Source organism: Eptatretus burgeri, chromosome 13 (assembly GCF_056783735.1).
Source record: "Eptatretus burgeri isolate ZD-2024b chromosome 13, Ebu_testis_v1, whole genome shotgun sequence".
Lineage (NCBI taxonomy): Eukaryota > Metazoa > Chordata > Myxini > Myxiniformes > Myxinidae > Eptatretus > Eptatretus burgeri.
In genome coordinates, this window is record NC_140973.1 from 24,486,427 (window position 1) to 24,499,635 (window position 13,209).

Consider the following 13,209-nt stretch of genomic DNA (forward strand, 5'->3'; position numbering starts at 1 on the left):
ATTTTACCAACCTCAGAAGGATGACAGGCTGAGTCAACTCCACCTGGTATTAATTCAGTGTCCAATGGGGGCTCAAACTCAGGACCCTAAGATCCTAAGCCAACCACCCTTAACCAGTAAACCAACACAAGGCTTTCCTGTACTTGGATGGGAGACATACATTGGGATTGTAGGCTTTTTTGGTATGCTTGCTTTTGCGCTCCAATTCCTGGATTTGTTCTCCTGTGGGGTCAAAGCCAACCAAAACAACTGTCCTGGTGCAGTACCTGCAGGGGTGCTGCATCTCCAAGCATGTCATCCTTCCTGTGTGGGTGTAAAGTCTGCAGTCCTGGCTGTGTTTAGAATGTGGATGTTTGAATTCTCTGTCTGTTAAAAACAGTCGGTACCCTGTCTAAATTCCATGCCTCGAAATTAAATGGGATATCTAAGTTTATCATAAAAAGAAATGTGTTTGACAAGTTGAATCATGTTCATCACACGAATGTGGTTTATACAGAGGATAAAAGTAAATAGGTAGATTTCAGTTCAATTTGAGATGGGGTACGTGCAAGATCGATCAACTGGCCTCCTCCTCTGTGCAAGTTTCATCATCGTTCACCCTTGTAAAGTATAATATAACATAACATGCTTAAAGCTAAATGATTCAATAGCAATTGAAAGTGCATACAATGATAGCAAAGTCAACCATGCTGAATTGCATCATTAATAATGGTGACTTATTATGGTGATATCTCTCAAGGTGATGCCAACAAGCAGATAAGTGAGTACAAGATGAAAATTTCAAAGGCTGAACAGGAAATCACAACTTTAAGCCAAACGGTAAGAATCCTTTCTTAATATTTTGCTCCTAATTTCTCTCGATCTGCTCAACAACGTCACCTTGCCATTTACTTGGTCTGTGATATTTACAAGTCACTGACTTGAGGTGACAACTGGCCCTCCTTGAAGACCTGTAATGGGTAATCCAATGATGATTGATCTCAGCTGATTAAGAGTCAGGGCAGTTTGTTGAAAGCTTTGAAAAGCAATAGAATGGAGAAAAAAAATAAACATTGAGGAAGCATTTTGAGTATGAAAGGTAAATAAAGGTTGTCACATCGAACAATATGAGAGACGTTGTGGATGTTTTGTGGCAGGTCCAAAGACTAGAGGCCCAGTTGAAGCGGCAGAGGGAAGCAGTAGAGGCTGCGGAGACTGTGGAAGACGACCTCAAGACTGATAGGAGAAGGCTCCAAAGAGAGGTACAGTACTCGTGTAAAGCGTTTGAGCTTCAGTCATATTTCATTAGGTCTCCTGACAGTTTTTTCATTAAAGGAACTTGTTATTACTTCCACCACCAAAGGTGAAGGAGGTGATGTTTTCACGCATTTCTGTCTGTTTGTCTGCCTGTATGTTGGGTGGTCGCGAGACTACCCTTATTCTCAGGTTTTCCGTCTGTCTGTATGTCTGTCTTGTCTGTTAGTATGTATGTAATGGACAACTCTGGAGGCCAGAGGAGTCAACCGATTTTGATGAAACTTGACTGGTAGGTTCATACCAGGATCTAGTTGTATGCTTTTGAGCACCGTTGCTATGGACGCCACCGTTGCCGGGACATCGGCCGCGAGCACGACCACCAGATGGAGCAGTAGAGTCGGCTCGACCGATCGCCCGGAATTCAGATCGTCGCCCCGAATAAGTCCGGAGTCGACGGGTCCTTTGCTTTGGACCGTGAAGCGTCAATATTTCCACCACGTGGTACAGGGTTATTCGCCAAATCTCAAAATACCTAGAGACCACGTGGCAATCTACCGAGTCTTCACACCCTCAACGGAACTCATACGGAAACGAGCAGCTGAGCGCGCCCGTTCCGTGTGCGATTCCGAGCGGTTTAATCGCCGAGAACCGTCGGTCCAGATGTCCCCTTACGGCGGCACCACGGCCTTGCTAATTTTCCCCCAGCACGCGACACGCTCAGTCAATGAAAGAAGGGACGTGAACGAACTGAAACATTTAACAATCGGGGTTTATTTATAATGCAATGGGGGAATGAGGGGAGCACATAAGGCAGAGCTATACAGAATATAAGAAATGCAAGTATATACAGCAAAGGCACTTAACAGTTTATTACTTCTAAGATGGGCCCACGGACACACACACACACACACACACACACACACACACACACACACACACACACACACACACACACACACACACACGCCCAAAGAATTGGACCGAAAGGTCTTTATTTGGATCTCCAGCCCGGAGGACAGCCGGCTGAAGATCAGGGTAGCTGGCTACCTGGCCGCGCGCGCCTGGGCGTCCACTCCTTCTCGGGGGCTCCGGTCGCCGAAGGACGGGCCAGCGCAGCCGAACCCGGCTGAGGTGAGACGAGGTCGTGTCCAGCTCGTGACCATGCGGAGGAGGAGGAGGAAGAAGATGACGGCGACAACCAAGCCCAGCCAGGCAGACTCCAGAGACTCCTCACTTGCCAGGATCCTCTGCTCCTTTTATATCCTCCCCGGTGTGCTCGCTCAGACAGACATTCGTTTCGCCATCTTCTAGGCATGGCTCAACCCCTCCCCCACTTGGCGCTTTTTCCAATTGAAACGGTGGGTGGGGGCTTAACCCTTCTCCTACTAAGCGCACGGAGGACGCCGGGAGCTGAGGGTCTCCGCTTGGTGTTTGTGGAGTGGGAGTTGACCTCTCCCCTACTAAGCGTGTGGGGGATGCCGGGAGCTGAGGGTTTCTGCTTGTTGTTTCATTCCGAGCTGGAGTGGTCTGCTCTGTTGTTGCAGTTGAAATGACAATAAATCCTCCTACCAAAACAAATCGCAGCGCATTTACATTGATTTACCCATTAGACAAGGGAAAGGAAGCTATCTATAAAGCACATACTTACCGAGATATCTGAGCTAAAGGACCTGAATGTTGAGTGTGCTCATGGCTTCCAGATTCGCAACAATATAACTAGGCGACGCGGCGTAACCATGCGACGCGGCGTAACTAGTAACCGGGAGACACGGCCTAACTAGTAACCAGGAGATGCGGCGTAACTCATAACCAGGAGACACGGCATAACTAGCAACCGGGCGACACAGCATAACTAGCAACTGGGTGACGCAGCGTAACTGGGTGACGCAGCGTAACTGGGTGACGCAGCGTAACTGGGTGACGCAGCGTAACTGGGTGACGCAGCGTAACTGGGTGACGCGGCATAACCAGACGATGTGCCACAGCTTTTGTCCAACAACTGCTTCAGCATCACAGGAGTTCTATCAATAATATTATCAATTTGATTGATTGCTTGTGATTAATTTATCTCTCTCTTTAATCCACATATTGTGACTCGATTCCTTTGATGTGTTCAGTTGCGCACCATTCAGGAGCACGTTCAAGAGCTGGAATTGACAAACGGACACCTGTCGAGGCGTTTGGAGAAGCTCAAAGCAAGCCGCTCCACTCTACTCAGTCAGCAGTAACTGTGTGCGCTTCATCTGCCCTCTTTCATCTGAGAACATTATGGCTAATTAATATTTTACAAAATTGCCTCGTGGTGGAAGATTTTAGCAAGAGAAAGTGCTTATGTAAACCCTGCTGTGATTATGTGGAGCTTGGATTTGATTTTCGAATAACTTTTCAAAAAGCTCTAAACACAAACATTTTGAAATTCGTAGTCTTGAATTGATCATGCCATACAATCTCCTTGGCTAATGTAATTTATTTCTGACTGACCCAAGATATTTGAAACCTTAAAGTAACCCCTAAACCTCCCCCCCCCACCCACTACTCCTCCTCACACCCTTTCCTCTCCCATGACATCCACACTTGGAGTGTGTGCATGCCATAGAGAGAACTCATACTTTCTGTTGTGCGAAATTAAATCGACAGTCGTCGTTTGCAAGTGGTCAGACAAGGTGAGACGTTCAGTAACCAGATTGCCAGGAATCCCAGTGCTGCATTACTGACTGATTTAAAGCTTGTGAACTTTGACTCTTTGAAAAGGGCCCATCTACATATGGCCCCCAACTACGAATGCAAGTTTGGAGAAGGGAGAGTACATTGATAAAAGTGAATTTGGGAAGATAGAGTGGATTGCAATCAAGTGAAGGCGATAGGATATGAGTGAGTAAGACTAGGGGGATGTATGGAGCATTTTGAGAGAGGAGGGGACAGTTCGGTGGTCAAAGTTGAGTTGCTTTTCACTCAATTGGAAATTTGTTTATACTGTGGGAGTATGAACATGCAGTAAACATCTAAAGGGGGGGGGGGGGATTTGTGTATGATTGAAGGAGGGAGATTCCTAGGCAGTTTGTTTTTGATGAGAAAGGAATCTTCCAATGATGTGGCCAAATGTGAGTATCAAAAATAAAAACTTTGAAATATATATATATATATATATATATATATATATATATATATATATATATATATATTTTTTTTTTGTACACACACACAGGTAGTGGATGAATATGGAAACACCAATGTAAAGTCACTTAATAGGGTGTTGGGGTACCATGTGTGGCCAGTATGCGCTGTAGTATAGAGTCCACCAGAGTCTTGAATTCTGCAGGAGGGATGCGGCACCATTCTTCCAAGTGAGTCAATCAACTCAAACCTGTTTGATGGAGGTGGATAACGCTGTCTCCAGCATCATTCCAGAATATCCCATAAATGCTCGATTGAGTTCAGATCTGGTGAATAAGAAGGCCATGACATATGGATAACGTTAGTGTCATTCTCATCAAATCATTGCACAACCACAAACAAAAACAAAATTGATCTGCAGTTGCTAGCCTGCTTTGCCTTGCACTTCAAATTAATGCACGGATATCACAATCCTGGAGTATGCGCTTTTGCCTACTGTTACCCTTTGCTGATGATGTCTTTCCCTCAGAGTTCCATGTGGACAACACCTGAGACATCGTTGCTCATGAAACATCAGCAAGTTGAGCTGTCTTTGTCACTGGAGCTCTTGCCAAACGCTCCCCAACAATATCCCCTCTTTCAAAGTCACTGAGGTCTCCTGTTGCAGCCGTGCTAGCCATAATTATAGGCAACCAGGCCTGTGCAGCATTTTTATACATGACCCTAAGCATGCCGGGATGTTATTTGCTTAATTAACACATGGGCCACACCTGTGTGGAAGCCGTTGCTTTCAATATACTTGGTGTCATTTCCCCAGGTGTTTCCATTTTTTGTCCACTATCTGTACACAATATAGAAATATATATATATTGATCCCACAGTTGGATGCAAACAAAATTGCCAATGTTGCATCTTCGCATAGCTAAGGAAAGTAATGATCATTAAAATGAGTTCTTGTTATCGGTACGAGATATTTACAAACTGTAGGTACGTTTCTGTGTGAAACAAATCATTCGCTTTGCCTAATTGTATTTATCATGAGGTGGTTGTAACTTTTAATCCTTGAGTATTAACAATGGCACTTTAAGCCAGGGTATGCAGAATGTTTGTGCGTGTTTGTGTTGTTTTGTTTGATCGGTACATCATCGTGTGTCTGTAGTCTGTCCGTAGTTTACTTGCACTCAGACTGCTTGATCCTGATAGGTATTGCTCGAGTACCGTTTGGCTCGACTCAAAACCACATTCCTGGATGAACTGGAATCGAGTGAAGATGGAAGAATGATTCCACACACTATTTTTAACAGCTGAATCTGCTCAAGTGATGAATCCTTCAACTTGTCTAATTGTGCGGAGTGCATTCATTTTATTTCTGTTTCTACCCCTATGAGATGCATCTATTTTGTTCCTTTTCTTATGTTCCCATCAAAAACTTTCCTTCCTTCTCGTTTGACGTTTACCTGACATGGCGTTCGTTTCTTTTGGCACTTTGAGTTACCGTTATTGATTGGAGATTGGGCAAACGAATGTTTTGCAATGGCTGTTGTGTACCCCCCACTACGAAATAAACCTTTTCAAAAGTTATCTTGTTCGTGAATGGCTGGGGAAGGACCACACTATCTGTAGAGAGAGGATGGTGTGTGATCTACCTTCAGGCTTTCGGATGGACAAAACCTTAACAATGACAATGTTATGTTCCATAAGTTAGTATTCAATGTCCATTGGTGGTTGTAACATGTAACTGTCGTGCAGTGGGAGACAGCGTTTTGCAAGTGTGTGTGTGTGTGTGTGTGTGTGTGTGTGTGTGTGTGTGTGTGTGTGTGTGTGTGTGTGTGTGTGTGTTATTGGTTGTTATCTCCAGTTGTGGGTTTGGAACAGAGCTGCCCCTGGTCTTGAAGTATCCACCTGTCTGTGTGTGTGTGTGTGTGTGTGTGTGTGTGTGTGTGTGTGTGTGTGTGTGTGTGTGTGTGTGCACGTACGTGCACGTACGCACACACTATATACATATATATTGAAACATGAGGAGTGTGACGAGCACTCTGCTGATCCTCATTGGACAACAGTCCACACCAAAGCGTCTCCTCATTTGTTTGGTATTTATTGGTATACCATCCTGATGAGTGCAAATCATCCCGAAATCCGGATCGGTGGTTCCGTTTGATGTTTAACTGATGATGACTACATCATGTTTGTCTCTTTGACAGAATCACTGGGCCGAAGCCTCTGTGTTGGAGGTGACGCTTTGGTGTGGACTGTTGTCCTGATTCCTGGTGTCCACACCACTGTTGTGTGGACAACAGTCTTCCAAGACGAGACTGTTGTCCACACGAAAGTGAAGGTTCGAGTGTGGATGAAAGTTCGAGCTCAACTCATTATTTCCGCATTCATCTGTAGAGTGCTCGATCCAACAACAACAACTCATAACAGAAGGTGTTTCGTACCTTCTGTGAGCAGGGCCGGTGCAACCACTAGTCAAACTATGAGGTCTCTGCTAATGCTTTTTTTCCGTAATTCTGCCCCCCTTCCCCATCCACTGGTCTTTGTTAAAGGCCCTGTCACACCTTGACGATTTAGCCAGCGTATGCTGACGTATGAAAAATTTGTCTAAAACGCTGGCACACGTCAAATACGTATGGGTAAGTTTTGTATACGTTAAGAGCACGCTGGCATACGTCGTAGTACGCTGCCATCCATCATAGTACGCCGAGCTGTTAGAAAAATTTTCCATGCTTGAAATTTTACGACGTATGCCAGCGTATGGCTCACACGTTCCGCATACGCTGGCCATAAGTTGTAGGCACGTTACGCGATCGTTGACACACGTCGACACACGTTACTTGTAAGTTACTCATAAGTCGAAACACGTCGAGGTAATGTTTAGCGTACCCGAAACTTATTTCTAACCTATGAGTAACGTGTTGTAGGCACGTTACGTGATCGTTGACACACGTCCACACACGTTACTTGTAAGTTACTCATAAGTTGAAACACGTCGAGGTAATGGTTAGCGTCAGTGTTCCAGACTCCCTGGTTTTTTTTTTTTTCTTCTTCGGTATGACGGTGATGTTGACACTTCGATTTCCAGTGCAGTTATAATATAAAATAATTAATAGGCTGCTGCTCAACGATTTAAATCATAACCGCACTAGAAATCGAAGTGTCAACATCACCGTCAACTTACCCATAACATATTAGGCAAATTTTTCATACGTCGGCATACGCTGGCTAAAACGTCAAGGTGTGACAGCGGCTTGACACTTCGATGTCGAGTGCGGTTATGATTTGAATCGTCGAGCCGCAGCCTATTAAAAGCCTACGCCACATGATCGTCGGCGATACGCTGCCGCGCTATGCATAAGTTAGACTATCGTTGGGCATAGGTTGTGAACGCCGACAACACGCTGAGCATTCGTTGATATAAGTTATCTATATGTTATCGAAACGTTCTGTGTACGTTGCTAATATGTTATGCATACATCCAGCACGTTATGAATACGTCCAAAACTGGAAAAAAACATCAATAGTTCAGCGTACGCCAGCGTTTTACATACATTTTGATACCTTTCCATACGCTGGCTAAAACGTCAAGGTGTGACAGGGCCCTAACTGTGGTAACCACGTTAAGCCGATGAAGAGGTATAAATTTCTTGTTGAATTATTGTAATCCATGCATTACTGAACTTGCTGATGAGTTGGGGATGCAGACACACTTTGAATCACTTCTGATCCTATTAGAAACACCAGGAAGCAGTTCACCTACAAAACAGATGATGAGCCTATTCAGAAACGTAAGGAAAAATTTAAAGCTAACTTTTTATTTTTCAATCCTTGATACAGCAATACAATCAGTTGAAGAACAATTCACACAAATGTATCAAATTAGTTCTGTTTGGCTTCCTCTATCATGTTCACAGTTTACAGAATAGAACATCAAAGCAAATTATGGAACATTGCTTAAAGCTATAGCAAGCTTTATAACTTGGGGACTCCAAAGACTGATGCTTCCTATTTGTTCAGTGAATTGCGAGGCATTGCAAGACAAGATCCAAAATTGGCAAGACCACAAGATGTTTTGAACTTTGAGGATTTGGAGGTGACAAAGCTGAAGATTTACCTGGAGCACCTAATACACTTGCATTCACCTGAAGGAACTTCCTGTCTGCAAGCCACTCATCCATTACCTTTTCCTCTTGGATAAGTTTTGTGAATGCGCGAGTGTGGTGATTGTGGAAAGCATTTATTTGCTTTAGACAGAAGTTTGAAATTCCTTCTGGACCTGGGCTTTCAAAATTCGGCATTTTTGTAAGTTGTTTTTAAAAATAAATTTCTTCATCAATTATCACTGGGGGGCATTTCACTTAGATGTTGCTTTTTCTTTTCCAAGTTTCAGATCCAATCCACCTTGTTGTTATTTTGTGGATTTCAGAAGGTGGAGCAGGGTCCTCCTACGGCTTGAGGTATCCACCTCCATTTTGGTAAGGGATCACGATTCATGGACCAGGGTGCGTGCGTGTGTTAAACAATTGTAGCTTTTATCAAATTTTCAACAAACCTTTATTCTGAGAATATGGAGAACACTAATTAATAAAATTGACTTTTCTTTTTTTTCAGCTGTTGTTTTCATCAAGTTTTGTTTGAGTACAAAGCACTGGTGAATGGCCTTTACATTTTCAGATGCTTCCTCGTTATATTGTTTCAAATCTGGAACCCATAGCACACAACAGCCAGAGTCCTTATAGATCAGTTATATCGCTAACTCTGTGTTTCTAGTCAGGGTTCCTTCCCCTTTGTTTAATGAGTGAATAATTGTACGTGCGCTGTGAATTATTTTATAGTTAGGATTTTAACATCAACAACAACCCTCTGCTCGCGGCCTTGTCCGCGCTCTTCGCGCGCTCGCCGGCATGCGGGCGTGTGCGGAATTACATGCCCCAGGCAGTGTGGATTTCGCACCAAATATGGTCACGAAGCGTTTCGCTCTGGCGTGACCCCAAATATGGGCACGCAGCGCTTCGTTCTGGTTTCGCGCCAAATAAGGGTATTCGTCATTTGCTGCCCAATGGGCGACGTGCGGACCAGAGCCGGGGCGGTCCTTTTCAGGAAGGCGGAGCCACGACATGCCGTCCACCCAATGGTAGCAGGCGACGGGGGAGCGGACCCGCCCCGAAAAGACGATGGGAAAAGAATTGAAGATTGCGTCCCGTCTACTCGAGCGCGTTTCTGTCTGGGTCTGCGGCTGACTACATCCCGTGCATCCGAGGCGTCTCGTCTGGCGCATTACAACAAGCGGTCGACTATCTCATCACGGGAGATCACCTCGTCTCACCTCCTCTGGGTTTGGCTGCCCTGGTCCGTTCTTTGGCGACCGGTGCTCCGGGAAGGTGTGGTCGTCCAGCCGCGCGAACGCGGCCAGGTAGCCAGCATGTTCTCTTCCCTCAGCTCGTCTTCCAACCCGAGCTGAAGGGGCAATAAAGACCTCGAGGTCCATCTCTTTCTGGGTATTTGTGTGTGCGTGTGTGTGTCCGTGGGCCCTGTCTATAAGTAGAATTGTTTAAGGAATTGCTTGTACATTTGATTCCCTTCTTTATTTGGATAACTCTACTCTTTGTGTGCTTCCCTTCCCCTTATTGTAAATAAATCCCCTCTTGTTGAATGTCCCAGCTCGTCCTTGTCCTTTCTTTCATTTGTTTGCCGCGCTGTGAATGGGAATTAGATGGCCTCATTGTTGCCGTAATCGTGCAATTGGGCCAGCAGGGTTCTGGTACTCTCCGCTTGGGGTACGACTCGGATCCGGCTCGGTAATGGCCCGGATCGCGCAGATCCTGCCGAGGATGAATTTCCCCTGTAGTTTGACGACGTGGGTAATTAGGTATATTGAAATTGGCAATTGACCCTTCCCCACGTGGTCGACCTCTTGGCGATCTTCGGTCCGATAAGAGACCCGTGACCTTTCGGAGTTGTCCGAGAGTCACGACCTAAATTCCGGGTGTTCGGTGGGAGACGACTCTACTGCTCCACCTAGTGGTCGTTTATCGCCACCGAACCCCGGCCCACAACAATATATCTTTTAACTACTGTTGTACATTCAGCCCCCGAGAATCTCTCAGCTTTCTGGTTGAAATACTTTTTGGTTTTTATCGCTATTGAAATTGCTGATAACAGTGTCTGGTATAACAAGGGCTCTGTTTTATTCGGTGTCAGGATAACTGTGACCCAATCCAATTGGTTGATTCACATTTAGACATTTTCTTGAAGAGCTGGTGATAATTTATTCTTAATACCAGACGATTGTTATAAGTTTTCAGTTCCTCTTGTATAAATTGTCTGACACAGCTCTTACGGTATTCTGATATATTCTTTCCAAGGACGTTTGTCAATACTTCCTTATTTTTTTTGTTTTTATTTGTATACACGACGGAGGCACGTGTTGGAGCGAGTTTTGATTCCGAGTAACACTTTAGAAGAAATACAATTTATTTCTGTTTCACTAAATATTTCGTTCATTGCTTATTTTAATTCTCAAGCCTTTTTTTTTCTTCATTTTCTTTACAGGAGTGAGGATCATGAAAGGGCGAGGTATAAATCAGTGGGACAAACACCAAGGGAACGAACAATCATAAAAGGAAGAGTTGGAGGGGATAAACTGAAACTAGCAAGTAAAATGCTTCAGTTCAGAAAGATTAATGGGAGTAATAAAGATCATGGGTCAGAATTAGGGATGACAGCAGATGGTGGTGTATTACTTGATTGGAGTCCTCGAGGAAAGAGTGAGACAAAACAGCCTCTGAAAGGTGGTTCCATAGAGGGCAGAAGCGAGGAGTTGAACAACGTCATTTCAGGGCTTGTACTTGAAGACAGCGGATACACCCATCAAGGACGGGTGATGTGTTGGAATGGAGTTTGATAGAAAGGGAGGCCATGAGAACCAACCCTGTGACTGAATGGTGACAAAAATCACTGCCTATCAAAATGTCATGACGTCGATAGTATGTCGAATGCTTTCAGAAAAGTCCAAGCAACTTGCACTGTGCCAAATTGAATAAAAGGAGGAGTTGTAAGTAAATTTCGATGTTGTAAGCAGAATTGTAAGACATTGTTAATCACACTTACATAGTTTGGTAATGATGCATGAAGTGTTGAGTTAGAGGGAAGTAAACGGGTATATATACATATACATATTGAAAATACCAAATGCATTGACCTTGACATATTAACCAGTTATCAGAAAAACTCACGAGCAGGGGTGTGGTGTTAGATATGTTTTTTTGTTTTTTTATAAGCAATGATCCCAATATGGTGGAAGGAGGATAGCATCTGGGGACGAGTGACCGCAACAGTGTGTGTGCAACTATATTGTTTCAATTTGAAGTTTGTGATGTAAGGTAAGGTAAGGTAAGGCTGTTCGATTTCCATAACGCAAACTTTTAAGGTATGAGAAGTGATTTGGAAGCTTTCAATTGGAAAAAGCAAATGAGTGTGCACTCTGCATCTGAGAAATGGACAACCTTCAAAGAGCAAATGCGTACGGTGCAGAGTAGGTATATTCCAGTGAGATGTAAAGGTTGCGGCAGAAAGTGACCAGGTGGATGAGTAGGGAGGTATGCACGTGTAATTAAGGATAAGCAGAATGCCTTTGTTAAGTCCAAAATTTCAGGACTAGAGTCTGACTCACATCAGTGTAGGAGGAAACAGAGACAACTTCAAAAAACATAACTTGCCAGGCCAAAAGGGAATATGAAAAGAACATCATAAAAAAAAATATTGAAGACAACAGCAAGACATTCTTTAAGCATGTAAGAGGTAAAGAAAGGGTTAAGAGGAGTGTGGGCCCCTTAAGGAATAGCATAGGAGAATTGTTGGATGATGGTGATGTGGTAGACTTATTTAATAGTTATTTTTGCTTCTACATTTATTCACAAACAGTCAGGGGAACTTTACGTAGCTGAGGGTCTCTATCTCAGAGATGAGCAAGGGCTTATTGAGGAGATCCAAGTTGGAGGAGATGAAGTGAAGAAACAGCTAGAAAAAATTAAAGGAGGAGAAAGTTCCAGGGCCGGATAATATGCATCTGAGAGTATCGAGGGAGGTGGCAGAGCAGTTAACCATTGTATATACCAATATATTTAAGAGCTCAGAGTCAGGACAGGTGTAAGAGGATTGGACAGTTGTAAATGTAACACCTTTATTTAAGAAAAGATCCAGAGAAGAATTGGGGAACAATAAACTTGTTAGTTCGACTTTAATTGGAGGGAAGTTGTTGGTGTCATAAATTCATGAATTATATCTAGAACATACCTGGTGTTGGCTTGATGATGAGGGTGGTGGGCTTGGGATCCTAGAATCCTGAGTTCAAATCACACTAGGCTGTTTAATTAATACCAGGTGGGGTTGACTCTGCCTGTCATCCTTAAGGTCGGTAAAATGAGTGCAAGCTTGCTGGTATCCTGTGTCAGCTGGCGACCCATCCAGGTCAGGTCAGGTATGGAAGCATGAGCCAGAGCAGCGCGTCGCTGCGTCCACTTTACGCCGGTACTCTAGCCATCCCCAGGCAGATGCCTGGCCCATCCCCAATTCCTTGAGATGCCGATCAACCTGCTGCAACCACAAGGCACATGGTCGGCCCATTGGTCTCCTCCACTCACGAGACTCCCTCGCTGAGATAATCTGGTGAGCAGGATCAGAGTCAGGAAAATGAGCCACATGTCCATACAGCCACAGCCGACGCTCACAGACTATGCAGGTCACTCTCAGCAACCGCTTGTTGGACACAAAGTCCGACCAGCGATAGCCAAGTGTTCTCCGAAGAGGCCTGCTACCAAAGGAATTAAGTCTCTATCTCTCTAATTTATAGAGCAAGACTGG

The 13,209-nt window shown here is 44.3% G+C and overlaps 1 protein-coding gene across 6 annotated transcripts in view; it reads left to right on the forward strand.

The window, feature by feature from the left end:
* The window catches only part of LOC147014079 (leucine-rich repeat flightless-interacting protein 2-like), an 87,335-nt gene extending 75,952 nt beyond the window's left edge, over positions 1–11,383 (forward strand). For 5 of the 6 annotated variants that reach the window (XM_085851725.1, XM_085851728.1, XM_085851727.1 and 2 more), the window contains 3 exons: positions 740–819; positions 1,137–1,241; positions 3,354–5,931. In XM_085851725.1, coding sequence (XP_085707851.1) covers positions 740–819; positions 1,137–1,241; positions 3,354–3,464 — 296 coding nt within the window. In that variant the 3' untranslated portion in view covers positions 3,465–5,931. Of the gene's footprint in view, positions 1–739; positions 820–1,136; positions 1,242–3,353; positions 5,932–10,899 lie in introns of those variants that run through there. The other variant, XM_085851729.1, reaches the window with a different exon arrangement.
* The last annotated feature ends 1,826 nt before the right edge of the window (positions 11,384–13,209 follow it).